The 14802-nt window shown below is 35.0% G+C and overlaps 2 protein-coding genes across 2 annotated transcripts; both read right to left on the bottom strand.

Annotated features, from left to right (window-relative positions):
• Positions 1-2328: 2328 nt before the first annotated feature.
• Positions 2329-3410, bottom strand: LOC136248753 (uncharacterized). Its single transcript, XM_066040547.1, has 2 exons — positions 3088-3410; positions 2329-2613 (listed from the first exon to the last, which is right to left on the bottom strand). Exons 1-2 carry the CDS (start codon positions 3337-3339, stop codon positions 2494-2496), a joined length of 372 nt encoding a protein of 123 aa, XP_065896619.1. The 5' UTR covers positions 3340-3410; the 3' UTR covers positions 2329-2493.
• LOC136251678 (protein starmaker-like) lies at positions 3401-5077 on the bottom strand. The gene is made up of 6 exons (XM_066044124.1): positions 5029-5077; positions 4515-4546; positions 4010-4477; positions 3621-3713; positions 3528-3566; positions 3401-3439 (listed from the first exon to the last, which is right to left on the bottom strand). The coding sequence occupies exons 1-6, from the start codon at positions 5075-5077 to the stop codon at positions 3401-3403; spliced, it is 720 nt and encodes a 239-aa protein (XP_065900196.1).
• Positions 5078-14802: the final 9725 nt, after the last annotated feature.

A 14802-nucleotide genomic window follows, 5' to 3' on the forward strand; every position in this document is an offset into this window, starting at 1 on the left:
CTATTATCTTGGTTATACAATAGTTTCTCACATGATAGCAACACTTATAACATTGTTCTGAATTATGATTTCGGTGAAAAGATTAAGATACTCTAATAGAGCAGTCAGGTAATATAAACTACTCTAATATAACAGTCACTTAACTGTAGTGGAAACCCCTTTTCAAAATTCCTACGTACGCCCCTGCATAGTATTCAATGATAACCTTATCAAGAATATTACACTTATTGAACAGATTCAAAGGAGAATAACAAAGTTTACTTTAAATGGCTGCAGTTCCAATTATGTTATGTTAAGCATTAAAGCTACAACTGTTGCATAAAATTAATGTTTAATTTTATTAAACACATTTTGCACCGTATAAATACACCCTCATGATAACTTAACCTTAGTCAGAGTTAAAACTTTTGCAATCGTCACAACAGTTGTATTTTATAATTCTTTAGTTATAGTACAAATTGCAACAAGCCATTTTTACTTATAGTAGAAAAAATTCGGCCTATATATGCCTGCAATATATTTTGCTTGATACTTTTTGTCTTGCTAGAAAATTAAAATGATGCAATATTAAATGCAAAGAAGATGCTACCCTACATAAAAACCTTTTTGGAATGGGCCTCAATGTGGCGAATGAAAGATAAATAATGTTACAGAATGAGTATAACACTAAGCAAGCTCTGTACCATTTCTAGCACTTATGAATACTTCTCCCTTTTTTCAAGTTTTTCAACTGCAAGTATTTGGGTTTCATGATCCAGTCGGACCTGAAGTGGAACATTCATGTTAATTCTAACATACAACCCACAGCCAACAGAACCCTGTACTATCTCACATGCTTCTCTCCATACCAAGAATTTAGCATTACAGTATTCATTTGTCCCCAACTTGAATATATTTTTTTTTTTTAGTTTAAAGGCTGCAGCAAGTCTGTGGGCAAGCTGCCAGTAGCCTGAGTGCACATACAGTAATTACAACTACAGTGCTTAACTACATGTACAATTACAATTTAATTATATACAACTATATCTACTTACAATACTAAAGTTTCTACTTATTTTGTATACAGTCTGGGCACCCTGGCAGTCTACCCTGAAATCTCAGCCCGTTATGTAACAAACACGTACCCCACTGTTAGTGTAACTAATCTTTTGGATCCTGAAAAGTGGACGAATAAAACTATGATGTACAACAATGAAATTGATATCCTGTTTGATTTGTACACCCACTTTGAAAAAAGTTACCACTGCCATCATCCAAGACCACATAGCAGTTTTAATTTTTTCCAACTACAATCTAGCTTGTTATGAAATAACAAATGAGTCTAATTCAAATCAAGTATTTAAATGTATAATTACTATTGTAATTATTTTGCCTGTATGCTTATCTTTATTTTTGAAGTTGTATAGTGTAGGTAAAATAAGATCTACCTTATTTTGCAACCAGAATGAGTATATTGCATTTACTCAGCTTTGCAAACACCAGCTTTTATTTATTTATTGAAAAAACATACTACTGTACAACAAAGAATGTCCAGGATAGTACTGTATGCTGGTAAAGAAATTTTGATGGAATAAAAATTTGATGAATTCACACTTGATCAGATTTGACAAAATAAATGTTGATGAAAATCAAGAAATTGTAGATAAAACATTTACTTTTAAGGTGCTAATGGGCATTTGACGAATTTAAATTTGACGATTGAACTGATTTGTCAATTTTTTCTTACGTAGAATTTCCTTACATACTGTACATCAAGTAAAGTGTGAAATCATATAGTAAGGCAAACTAAAATTCAGATCCCATGTGGGCGGGAGGTCATTTTTCCTTATTCATTTTTAAAGAAAATAAGCTGTCTGTTACTATAAAGGATAGCTAAAGCCTTTTTAAGACTAGTACTCTAGTACTGACATTTTGCCACCGTTTCTGAGGTGCAAGTGACATTTTCTGTACTGTAAAATGATAGTCAGTCTTCTTAGCATCAAAATATGTGTGCACATGATTGATAACTGCAATAATGAAATTAGAGGCAGTGGGATAAAAAGGGATGCGGGCAGGGATGAGAAACAATTAATCAAGTTTTCCTGGCCTAATACAAGCAATACAACTTGAAATTACCGTATTTCGCTTCATTTTCATGCAAAAAGCTTTGTGATAAAAATTTCCATGTAAAAATATTTTTGTATGATTTACGTGAATGACTGCTCTATTAGAGTAGTTTGATCTTATGTAAAAATTTTTGTGTAAGAAATTTTCATACAAGTTTTGCATACAAAAATTATTTTCAAATCATGGTAATTCAAATAGCATACCAATGTGCAAAGGGGCTACTATAGTTGTTCAAATATTACACACAGAGGTAAAAATCAGGGACAAAAGTATACAAAACATAATATTATAATAGCTTACTCAAAAGTTTCATGCAGTTTTACATTATTACCTAATAATTTACAATTAGTAAACAAAGTTCCATCCTTAGTAAACGAAGTTCCATGCTTAGTCTTCATCCACTTGTATTGGACCATCTACTAATAATCTCTCACCATTGTGTTCTTCACTTTGTGTTTGCCGATCTGTTAACTGCATTGTTTCATCATCACTTAATTGCTCTTGCTCCTGATATATACATATTTAAGAAATATAAATTACCCAACAATATTTTAACACCACATCTAGTATACCCATTTTTGATATGGAAATGTACTCTTAAGATAATTGGTAGGTAGTAGATGTAATGCATTGTTTATGTCATAGTGTTGATTATCACACTTAACATGGGGGGTATTACTTTTATGGTACGATGCTTGCAACAAAAGATTTAGATACTAGAGCAGTAAACTACTCTAATAGAACAGTCATCTTTACATTTCTTTAAAGAAAAAGCTGTAAGCAGCTTAGCTATATTTATTTGCAAAACATAGTAAAACAGTCTAAAATATGCTGTCAGTGCTTCTAAAATATGAAAAGTTTCCTGGGGAAAGCCTCCAGATCCCCACGAACAACAACCATATTTGTTTTTTCGCTATGTAAATTTCATTGTCAACTTAGACCCCCTCACTCCTTGGCCTACTCTACCACCCTGACACTTACCCTGTGCTCATGCACACCAGTAACCATGGATGATGTTTCTCCTAGTACGAAATTTATGGCAGATGAAGAATTAGATGAGCTGGTAACACTAATTGGGACTTCCAACTCATAGGTGTTAAAGAAACCAGAATTACCACTGTTGTTTTCCCCCTCCTCTCCTTCCTCCTCCTCATCATCACTGTCGTCGTTATTTTCATTGTCATCATAATGATGATGGTGTTTGTTGTTATTACCCTCACTACTTTCTTCCATAACACAGTTGTTGAAACTAGTATGATCTCTGCTATCTCTACAGCCAGCATTGCAAACTTCATTAACCTGGTTCTGCAGTAGATATAAAACAAAACACAACCTGTTAGTGATACAGACACAGTAGAATGGTAACACCAATGCAGTACAGTACTACAGATTATATGCAGCTATTGGTCTTGTTTTGTTACCTGCTCCGACTCATAAATACCAAACTGCTCTTGTTCCTGCTGTACGTAATACAACGTGCATTACCCAGCTGCTATTAATTACTTCTACCATACCTGCAAAGGTGCGTCAACAAGAAATTGTTCACTTTCATGTTCAATACTGGATGATTGTAATTCAGTTGATTGACTCCATTCATGAAGAAAATTCTGCATGGTATTACAAACTTTTAAACAAAATGATACACAGATTCACTACTAACACAAGATTAGTACAAGCACCACTTCAAAAGAATCTGTGGTGATGTGCTATAAATATGTACCACTGACCTTTGTAATTCTAGAAATGTTGAACTTTCATCTCATACTTTGTGTTTTAAATGATATTAGGAAAAGTTTTAATCACTCTATTATGAATTTAGGGTTGTTGCCTATTTCTTAGTGGACGGCGACAAGTTAATGTTGTGCATTTACTACTACTTCTGTTGTTTGGCTTTTACACTTACCCCATGTTCACAGATACCAGTAACCAATGACGATGATTCTCCATATACAACACTGATCACAGATGACACGTGGCTTAAATGTAATAGAGAAGAAGAATGGGATGAGCTGACAGCACTAATTGGAACTTCAGACTCATAGCTGTCATTTTCACTAAATATACTAGAATTGCTAGTGGTAATTTGCTGTGAGCAGTTGTAAATATTGTGAATATCACTGTTGTCCTCCTCTTCTTCTTCCTCCTCCTCCTCTTCTTCTTCTTCCTCTTCCTCATCATCATAATGGTCATCATTGTCATCATCATCATCATCACGACGTCCGTTGTTATTGCCTCCACTGCTTGCACTCATCACACAGTGACTGCCACTACCAAAATAATCTTCATCAATGTTGCCTTGATCTTTACTCTTGTGTTTGGCATCATTTTCACTTTCACTGTCACTATCACCTTTTTTTCTCTTAATTTGACCCTAAAGCATAAAAGAAGTAAGTAATAACATTACATACTTGTTCAACACTGGTGTCATTTTGGAAGAAACCTGGGGCAATTGATTAAAGGTACACAACACAACAGCACAGATTAGTAGTAGCTGGGATATGCTACTTTCCTTTACAATATATTACATCATCCTTGGACCACTAGCAACTAAAAATATTATATTAATTTAACAGTTTTAATAAATGAAGTATTAAAGAAGTAAATATAACAATGCAGTAAATATAACTAGCTGTGCAGTAAAGGATGTTCAATTTATACACATTCAACAACAAAGTATACAGCATAATATAATTCACCATCATATCGATTTCAGCGAAATCATCAAGATATTCTATTAGTTTCAACAGAATATAGAAAATGAAATTTGAAGTAAGATGTATATGCTTGATCAGGACTCTGACATACCCTCTAATTCCACTACAGGGGGTAGTTACAATTAGCTGTAGTAGTGGCATTTGGTATGCACAATAAAAGAAGCTATCACCATGTGAATTACGCTGTGGGGGAGCTCTCTTCACATACATCCACGAACTCCTTTCAACAACAACAATGTCATGTTTCGCATGGCCATTTCTGTGGAAACTAACAAGCCACTGCCGACACCAAATACATCTATTAAGTTGGTTTGCAGCAATGTGAGATGATTGATTATTGTGAGGTGATAGATTGTTGCTTTTTGAGGTAACTTCAGTAAATAGTGGCCTTTTTTCAGTAATATATTCATTTTTGCAATTCATAATACTTTCCCACAGTTTAAACTGTAGTTTATCAGACAGATATCCTGCCACAGTGTCTGTACTGGGAGGTGATAACTTTTTTGTTCTAATCCCAGGACTTTGTCTTGGTGGTAATCCATGATTACTTGTCGATATATTCTTTTTGGTTAAACATTTACTTTGTTTTGAAATTTGAAGAGTATTTCCTTTAACCAATGCAGCTTCTCTACCTTTCATTGCTTTTCCTTTTCTTAAACATTGTAGTGAAAAAATCCTTTCCAGTTTGATTTCCTTGTATTTACATGTTTGTTTATTCATCAAAAAGTATTTCACTTCTATTATCACACACTTCTTATTATGATTATAGCGCATAAGCTGCTGTTTTTTCTTACTATTGGTTTTGCAGTTTTCATTAGTAGATATGGTGGTACCCATGGAATATTTTTGTTTGTTTTTTGTGTGACGTTCTTCTGGTACATTTTCTGTACTGTTAAACCATAGCATTTTGCTCAATGAGGAAGGGTTACCTACTGTGAAATTGGGTTTTCTGTTTAATAGTAAACGCAATTGGTTGCCACAAGGACGCGATCCTTTGGTTTTTCTGAATGATTTTTCCATAGCAGTGCCACTTTTAAACTCCTTACTTGTGTAACTTCTAAAGAGGGTTTTCCTCGCTGTTACATATATCCTGCTCATGGCAAGATGTTTAAAACTTGTTTCATGTTTCATGCAAGACAACACAAATTGGTATTTATTCCTGAACAACCTTAGTTCTATAACAATATTTTTTCTGCTAAGGTTATTTGCATGCCTCCCAGCTTTACTTGTGAAATTCCAGTGAAAGCATTGGCAGTAAATACATTTACTAAACAACTTAGACTCCCTGCTTTCACCATGATAGAAGTGTGATTTTGAATTTCTATGTAAAGATTGTTTAGTGCTACGCAAAAATGAAACTTTGTTCTTTAATAGCAAAATTAGCCTCTTCTTGAATTTTAAACTAATCTCATCTTTCAGTTTGACTATACTTATCTTCAGGTAAAGCTGTTGTTCATTATCACAGTAACAGCTTTGTTTTGCTGTTGGATATGAAATGACTGGTATTGGTACTTGTGCTTCATTTGTTGAACCTAGTCTTTTTTTGTTACTTATTAGATTTTCCTTTTGGGGTAACGATCTGTGATCTGCTGAATTTCCTCCAGACTGATGATCTGGTACATGTATCCTTGTGCCTGCTTTACTTGACCACTGCATTAAATCAGACTTCATTGCTGTATTCTCTTTTCTTCTCCTCAATGCTACAATATGTAGTTTATCTACTAATGCTGGCTTCATTGATTGTTTACATTTCCTGCAATTGCACATGGGCTGCTGCTTCTTATTCAAGCTTGACACTCCTGTCTTCAACACGCTGTAGAGAACAAACGAAAACACACAGCAAAACAACAATGATCTTGTAGTTGTCAGATAATGAGTGCTTAATTTTGCTGAAGTACCATGTCAATATGTACTTTGGCTGCCAAATAGACCTGACAAAGAAAAAATAAAGATAGACAAACAGCTCTTTGATTTATACACAATGTGCAAGATACTTTCTTCCCTTTCTGGGGTGGATTTTTAAAAATAAAGAGTCATTTATGCTAGTTTGAAAGAATAGAAGTGTGATAAAGCCGGCAACCACACTGTGAGTTTAAGACACACAGTAGTGTTTCATGCGGCCAAGGAAGCCGGCGACCACACCGTGAGTATATTGACAGGAAGAAAGAAAACAGCTTCTTCATGCGTGCAAAGCTCCATGGCCCCTTCTCCAAAGCACACCACTTTTGCATTATAGCTGTCCCCCAGGTAGGGTATGCCACACATCAAATTTGATTAAATTTGATTAAATTTGTAACAGCCATTTGCAAGATATGGACATTCAAAATCTCATTTTAATTTTTTTTATTTTTTTATTCCTATGCCATACGGGGGGGGGGGGGGGGGGGCTATGGGGCTTTGATTTCTTTTCGCACACTTCGCAAAAATTGCTATAAAATGCAAATGTGTAACTCGATTGCCTGGATATTTGGCACAAATGAAGAGCATGTAACTGTGGATTCATGTAGTAAGTTTGTTGTGAATCTGAGGAATATTCAAGGAGTTATGAGCATTTATTCACGTAAAAAAATATCAAACTTTTGTCATGGCTACAGAGTATAGAAATAACTTGAAAATTGGTGTGTAGATAGGCTGATCATCATAGCAGTGCTTTTTGAAAGTTTGAATAGCAATAGAGTTACAGCAACAAAGTTATAAAGCAAAAACCAAGCAAGTGTAAAATCGTGGGATTGAGATACTCTAATAGAGCAGTCACCACGGGGTAAAAAGGTGTGCAAAAAATGTTGAAAAAAACTTACTAGAGTTTGAACCAGGGACCTCCATACCTAATACCTGCATCCTTAACCACTGAACCACTGCTACCTTGGCTGATTACCTTGCTTAATTTCTGCTTTATAAATGAAATTTCTAGTTGAAATCTGCTTATAATCAAACATTTGTAACTTCATAGATCTACCAATAGAAGTACTAGATTGTTCTAGAACATTCTATGTATGTTCTATTAGAAGTCCCCCCAAAATGTGCACTCTATTAGAGTATTACAATAATATTATCAAATATTGAATTAAATCATGCAATGAAATACATTTATAAGTCTGTCTTCAATAATCATCATTGTATCTACATAGAAAAGAAGAAACGTGAGTAAAACAAACCTCAAAGTCAGCCAAAAGTGGTGCTGCCTTTAAAAGCCTGGGTGAAAAAGTTGTGAAATCAAAGGTGGCAGCCAAGAAATGGCTGCATCATTTTCTTGGCCGCCACCTTTTGATTCCACAACTTTTTTACCCAGGCTTTTTAATGCCGCACCACTTTTTCACAGCTTGGCTGTTTTTGTGTGAATTTCTCTTCTTTTTGTACTTTATATTGAATTTTTATAACAAAACATCGTTGACAAAAAGCAATAATATTTTACTTTACCACAAGCAGTTGAAAGGCTAGAGAGCATTACATAGCAATACTTTGCCACAATAATGAACTAACTTGTAGCATTTTCCCTTTTTAGGTTCTGACAAATATCACTCTCTGTCTACAATTATTCGTTCTCACCACCTTCTTCATAAAAAAATGTTTACCAAGGCATTAATTTTTTTGTATCAACACTTTTCCGTAAGTGACGTCAGTAAATTGTTTATGAAAGGGAATGAATAGCTGTACCTGTATAGTGAGATTGGCTTTGTCGCAGAAATGAGTACCATGACCACATCCCTTAACTCTTGGTTGTCACTCAGTTTTAATTTGTGCTATAAAGTGTGATCAAGTTACCCTAATAAAGCAGTCGCCTTAACACAACAAGTGCAGAGTGTCAATTTGTAGGCATCAATGGCTTTGTGTGTTCATTAAAAAGGAGTAAATTTTAAGAATTGTCCATACATTTAACACCATGCCTCCAAATATCACAGCAAGGGGATGGATTGTAGTAATTGTTTTCTTTATACGTAGGGTTGTGTAACAGGCAGTGTAATGACTGCAAACCACACGAAATGGCTACTTTGCTTACTTGTGTGCATTTGTCAAGCAAAACTAGCTAACTTCTATACACTGCATCAAAGTAAGAAAGGATACCAGATGTACTAGGTACAATTAACAAGTGTAAGGAAAATATATAAGCTAGTATGTGACTGCTGTATTAGAGTGCCTCAATCTTGCCACTCAGCTATGCAGTAGGTACAATGCCTTGTTTTCTATGAAGTTAGATCATTGAGAAGTGTGACTGATTATTGGAAGTGTGATGGTGTGTTCTGATCATTTAAGGGGGCATGGCCCATTGTAATTGTATAGGCATAACTGTGACTACCAGGGATACTACAGTCCGTTAAGTGTATCAAATAGTTTCATGGCATTTAAATACAGAAACTAAATTAATGCTTTGGTATGGTTTCCTGGCATGAAGAAGTAGATGACCATTTAATTGATGATAAAAGGAATGGCAAAGCGCATAAGGCAGACATTCGCCGGAGCCACAAAAGACGCATCTCACCTGTGAGTTTGTTGTTGTGGTATAAATGGTGGTCGCATACTGTTTTGTTTGGCCTCTAGCCTTGCGATGGTTGTGGTCAGGATGACAGGCTGACAGACCAAAATTTGAGTTTTTGGCAATTATTCAATATCCAGCCATCTGTGTTTTCTTGCTTTTAACGCTGTTGAATGGAGTAAGACTATTCCATAAAACTGATATTGATTGCACATGCCGGTTTTTAGAGACACAGCATTTTTAGTGGCACCTGTCACATTAGGGTTCCACTTTAGGGGCAACACTATTAAACAGTACTACTCTAGTAGCAATTTCAGACCATTTTAAATAATTGCATATTTTCACTCTTTACATTCCAGGTTTGTAAAGGAACATTCCACTTTGCAAAATCTGAAAAAATTATGACTCAAAATGTATACAGTGTAAAGAAATTCCTGTACAGACTTGCCAATTGAAAATATGGCACTGCAACAGTATATGTAGCAAAATAAACAAGTACACACAATTACAAACCATGTTTGTCCGCTTTAACAGTGTAATGATTGCTACATCTGTATAGTGTATACCCTGATTAAGTACCAATGTAGTAATGTCTTTCTCCATTATTTTTTGATCTTAGATCAACCTTTAGGTACACCACAAATCAAGTGCATAATTTCATGGCAGTCTTCTTATATTGCAATTTGACCTTTGTAGCTTCAGTACAAAGCCAAATCACTAAATTTCATGCACATATTAAGAATTTATATGCAATCTTAGTCACCATATTTACCCCAAAACAACTCCAATAGTATATGTAATGCACACATTTAGGTTAAGTGGTAATGACTGGTAACATCCTCCACCATATTAATATTAAGCTATGGCCACATAGGTCTACAATCAGAGTAAAACAGGCATTGACAAACAGCCATTTAAGCATTCCTTTAAGATTATATGAACCAGACACTATTTATACTACAAAATGACAGAAATACCACATTTAGCTTGTCACAGATACAACACTACTTGCAGCAAATAACTAGAGGGGTAAGCTTTATTGTAAAGTGGTATCTGTAATGTAGTTGTTGAAAACATACTGAAATGCTTGTGGCACTAGCTTAAACTATCATTTCACAACTTGAAATAATGAAAGAGTGCAAAAATCCAACGTGTGGTAATAATCTCATGAGTATTAATTAATTGTCACAATCGAATTTGGCCAGAACTTGTACACCAGTGTACACCAGCAAATTTGTACAACAGTGTACATTTAGTTATGCTCTTGTAAAGAGGTATCCTTGCTTCCATACTGTAGGCGCAACAAAAACTGGTCTTTTTAATACAAATAATCATTCAAAACACTGTGAATAATTATCAGATTTGCACCAAACTTTGCTGATAGGTGAATATGTCCTTAATGCATGCCAACTTCAAAATGATCAAGCTGGTCATTTGTGATTTTTGTAGTCTGCAAAAAAGTGTTCTTGAAAATTAATGAAGAAAACAACAAACAAAAGAAATGAAGCTAAATTTTAAGAGTTCGCATTTCTCAAATGCATCAAATGATCTTGCTCAAATTTTGTATGTGGGGTGCTGAAGGTGGAGGGAATTTGCAGCAGGAAAATCATTCCATTTGGAGAAGGAAGCACAAAGCTACAGATGCATAAAAATAGCCTATTCTTTTTTCCTATATCATATACTCTCATTGTGGTGCAAACTTTCTTGGCCACACAACACACTACTGTGCACAGCATATAGCCACAGTAAAGAGTATACTAACTGCACGATTTCTTTGTTTCAAGAAGCTACACTACATGTGGAGCAACAGAACAAGAGGAACAAAATCTGACCATTCATCATTAAACTTGTGCTATGAGTGAAGTATCATGACAAAATAAAATGTACATACTTATAATATTAAGACTATAAACATGGGATGATAACATCGTATAGGTACAAATTTTCAAGGTACATCATTTTCACGAATTGACAAATTTCAAGATTTTCGCAGTTTTATATACAAGGATCACTGAGATTATCTATTAGAAAGCATAGAGCTAACCCTGATAATCATTAAATTTTCGAGGATAAAAATTCCCGGAAAGCCAATCAACTGTGAAATCCACCATGAAAATTATGTCCCTTGGAAATTTGTAAACAATAAAATAGCAGGGACACCAGGCTTTTCTCTGGGATTTGACACTCTCTCTCAGATTGCTTCTGTAGGTGTATTTTCAGGTACCTGAGAATGCCAGAAGTAATTATGATCTCAGATTGTTGGGTGGTAATGTTTGTAATGCACAGACAGAATACAGACACACTGTAACTCACACACATTTCCAGAGGTTGTTGGTGTATCTGAGACTTAAATTTAAACATTAAGGGGGGTAGGAGTTTGTCAGGGAGAGGGAACACTTCCTCTCCCCAAGGGACGGAGAGAGAATTTTCACGGGTTTCAGGAAACCCTAGATTTCTAAGAATTCAGCAATAACTTGACACATTAAGTTTAGCAGCATAACAGTGAGTACAAGGAATAATCTTCAGATGGGACACAAGCCGAGCAGTTGAGTTTACTCTAACAGAGCTTATATAATAAAAATATTTTAAATATGCCAAAAAAAAAAGCAAGCAAGTTATTAATGCATTTCATATTGAAAAACACCTAAATAACTCTAATAGATCAGCCACTTATTCTAATACAACAGTCAGAAGGCACAGATACACTCTAATAAAACAGTCAGATCTCGAGCACAATCTTAATTTTCAAAACATAACATAATAGGGTTGTTTTTGAGTGCTGCTCAAAAGTGTAATAGGTAAAAATTTGAGCATAATAAACACTGATGCTAACTGATACTAACTCCATATTTATCCAATCTTACTCTGTCTTGGAACAAACTTTTTAATAGTCATATGATAGACAAAATTTGCATAATGGTCCCAAGATGGTCCCAAGACAGAGTAACGAGAGGTTGGTGAAAGGTGTGTCTTGGGCTGAAGCAAAGTTGAATAGTGAAGAAACCAAGTCCGTACATAGCCTTAACCATAGTCAAGCTGGAGGCATCAGTCGGAATAAAAAATTTTCACAGAACTTGTTGGAAGGGTTTGGGGTCACTCTGAAGACATTTATGGGCTTGACTATGCTTAACCATGCAATCAGTATTTCCAAGTTGTCATGAAGGAAAAGTGAGTCTGGTGTTTGGGTGATAGTTTTGGGCAAGAAAGCCCAAACCTCCATGATCCTTACTATACAGTACTACTGTACTGTATAATTATTACCATATAATCAGTTGTGCTTCTATTGAAATATTTTATATTCATCTTATATGAGGTTGTATTTCTGTGGTTTGGAGGAGGGGGGTGGAGGATTTGCTCCCTGTGTCCCCTCTGGGTTTGCTACCAGTTAGGCTTTCTCTGGAGTGTAGACAAAAGTTTTTGGCATGGATGTTACATAGTTATCTCATGATGGAATGGATAAAAGAAATTTTTTTAAAAACTATTAAGATTTAACACAAGATGAACATTTACAGTTTTGCAGTAATACTAGCTATTAAAAAAATAAAAAATTTAAAGGAAGTAGGGATCGATATAATGCACATGTTATAAAAACTAAGGAAACAAGCTACAGCTGAAATGAGAATGATCCACGAAACAAAAAGTAAGGAAACAAGATTAGATAGCTACTTGCTAAAATCAGACACATTTTAATGCCTACTTTTGGCTAATTTGATATAGCTAGTCCTATTTCAAGATGTTAGAGCCAAAAGTAGGCATTAAAATGTGTCTCATTTTAGCAAGTAGCCTACTAATCTTGTTGGACTTATTCCTTACTTTTTGCATTCTCATTTCAGCTGTAGCTTGTTTCCTTACCTTTTTTAGCATGTGTATTAACTATATCGATCCCTACTTCCTTTCAAATTTTTTATTTTTTTAAATAGCTAGTTTGTTCACTTTTTATGTCTAGCTGTATTACACGATCACAACATTTCATAAGAATTTCAACACTAGAATAGAGGTCATGGTCTCCCCAAACATTTTTTTTGGATCAGTTCACGTAACTTTCCCGACTCCATGCTGCACTGTTAGCACGACTCTTCTCTGGGTCCTTCATGTAAGTTTCGCAGCTTCATGCTGTACTGTCTACATGGCTATTTTCCAACTTTTCTTGATATTTTTTCTCCTCTATCTTCCCTTTGTTTTCAGCATAATACTTTTTGTTGTAACATTTTTTCTTTGCTCCTGTCAGAGGCATGATTAGAACTACCTCGCAAACAACTAAATTGGTCAAACTATAGCTAAAACAATTACACAATGTTAAGACAATGACTCATTGAATGCTACACACGTACACTCTCGTTTTACTATGGTTGACATGTTAGTGTGCAAAAATCACGTGTGCAGATAAACGTGCCACAACTATCAATTATCTTTTGGGAAGAAGGCCAAGAATGACGTAAGTGAATGGCATGGTGCAGTGGACAAAATGTAATCGAAACAACAAATTCGTGAATCTACCATCATTATCTTGGCAGCCTGAAATTTCTGGAGTCGTACACCTAGCTAGTGCTACCAGTTCTTATAGCAGGCAGATGAAATGCAGGTGAATTTCAAAATTTTTAAATTCACTGTACATCAAAAAGTCGACTTTTCATTATGTTTAACCAAGGTACAGCATCGTTACAGCTGTACTAATGCGTTCCAGGTTTCTTGATGTTGCATGTATTATCTGTGATGTCACAAAACAAAATGGCCGCCGTAGTGTGGGGACTTTGTATATGGAGGTATTGGGCAAGATAGTGTTTCCCTATGATAGCATTTGTAAATTCAAATAAGGGCAAAGATGAGGCTTATAGTATATAATGCAATACAAATAAGCTTATTTGTGTGCAAATTAAAAATTTTTGGTCTGCTTTCCTTGTTGAAGCATGTTTTGCACTGTCACAGTGCGTGTACTATACTTCTTACCTTTATTATCGCATGGTTTCATGTATAAAAAACTACAGAGAACATTCATTTTGAATACTCTATGCCAAAGTCTCTAAATTCCCCACACTAACACAGCCATTTAGTCAATTATGACATCAAATTTTGTAATCGCAATGTCAAAAAACATCATTGTGGATATCACTCATTGCAAGGCTGTTTTTTAAAGTGCAAAAATTTATGAAGTCATGTGATTTCTTACTGATCCTTACTTATTAAGTACTACCATACTTAATATATTATGCATTTATATTTTGGGATACAAAGGAATTTTTAATGTACACCTAATATGGCTGAGGCTAAAGCTTTAGCACTTTGAAGGTGTGGTTCACCTAAAGCCACTGTACTCAAGAAATGTAGCCTGCCATTCTCTACTGATCCTGCTCTGCCCACATTATTTCTGAACTCCTAGAATGATCATTTGTTTTTTGTTTTTCTCTATAATCGTTTTGACTACTGTACAGGCTGTAACCTCCTCACAAGTCCCTAGTAGGGGATAGCATTTAGTATTTACAGTCATGCAAAAACTTACTTCTTACTACAAAA

This window comes from Dysidea avara, chromosome 3, assembly GCF_963678975.1.
Source record: "Dysidea avara chromosome 3, odDysAvar1.4, whole genome shotgun sequence".
NCBI classification, from domain to species: Eukaryota; Metazoa; Porifera; class Demospongiae; order Dictyoceratida; family Dysideidae; genus Dysidea; species Dysidea avara.

Bases quoted from the DNA above. Each gene is read 5' to 3' on its own strand.
- LOC136248753 (XM_066040547.1), bottom strand. From the start codon at position 3,339: ATGGAAGAAAGTAGTGAGGGTAATAACAACAAACACCATCATCATTAT. The intron at 2,614-3,087 runs GTAAGTGTCAGG...TGTATATATCAG, and splicing joins CTGGTGTGCATGAGCACAGG to GAGCAAGAGCAATTAAGTGA.
- LOC136251678 (XM_066044124.1), bottom strand. From the start codon at position 5,077: ATGGCCATGCGAAACATGACATTGTTGTTGTTGAAAGGAGTTCGTGGA. The intron at 4,547-5,028 runs GTATGTGAAGAG...CAATTGCCCCAG, and splicing joins GTTGAAAGGAGTTCGTGGAT to GTTTCTTCCAAAATGACACC. The intron at 4,478-4,514 runs GTATGTAATGTT...TTTATGCTTTAG, and splicing joins ATGACACCAGTGTTGAACAA to GGTCAAATTAAGAGAAAAAA.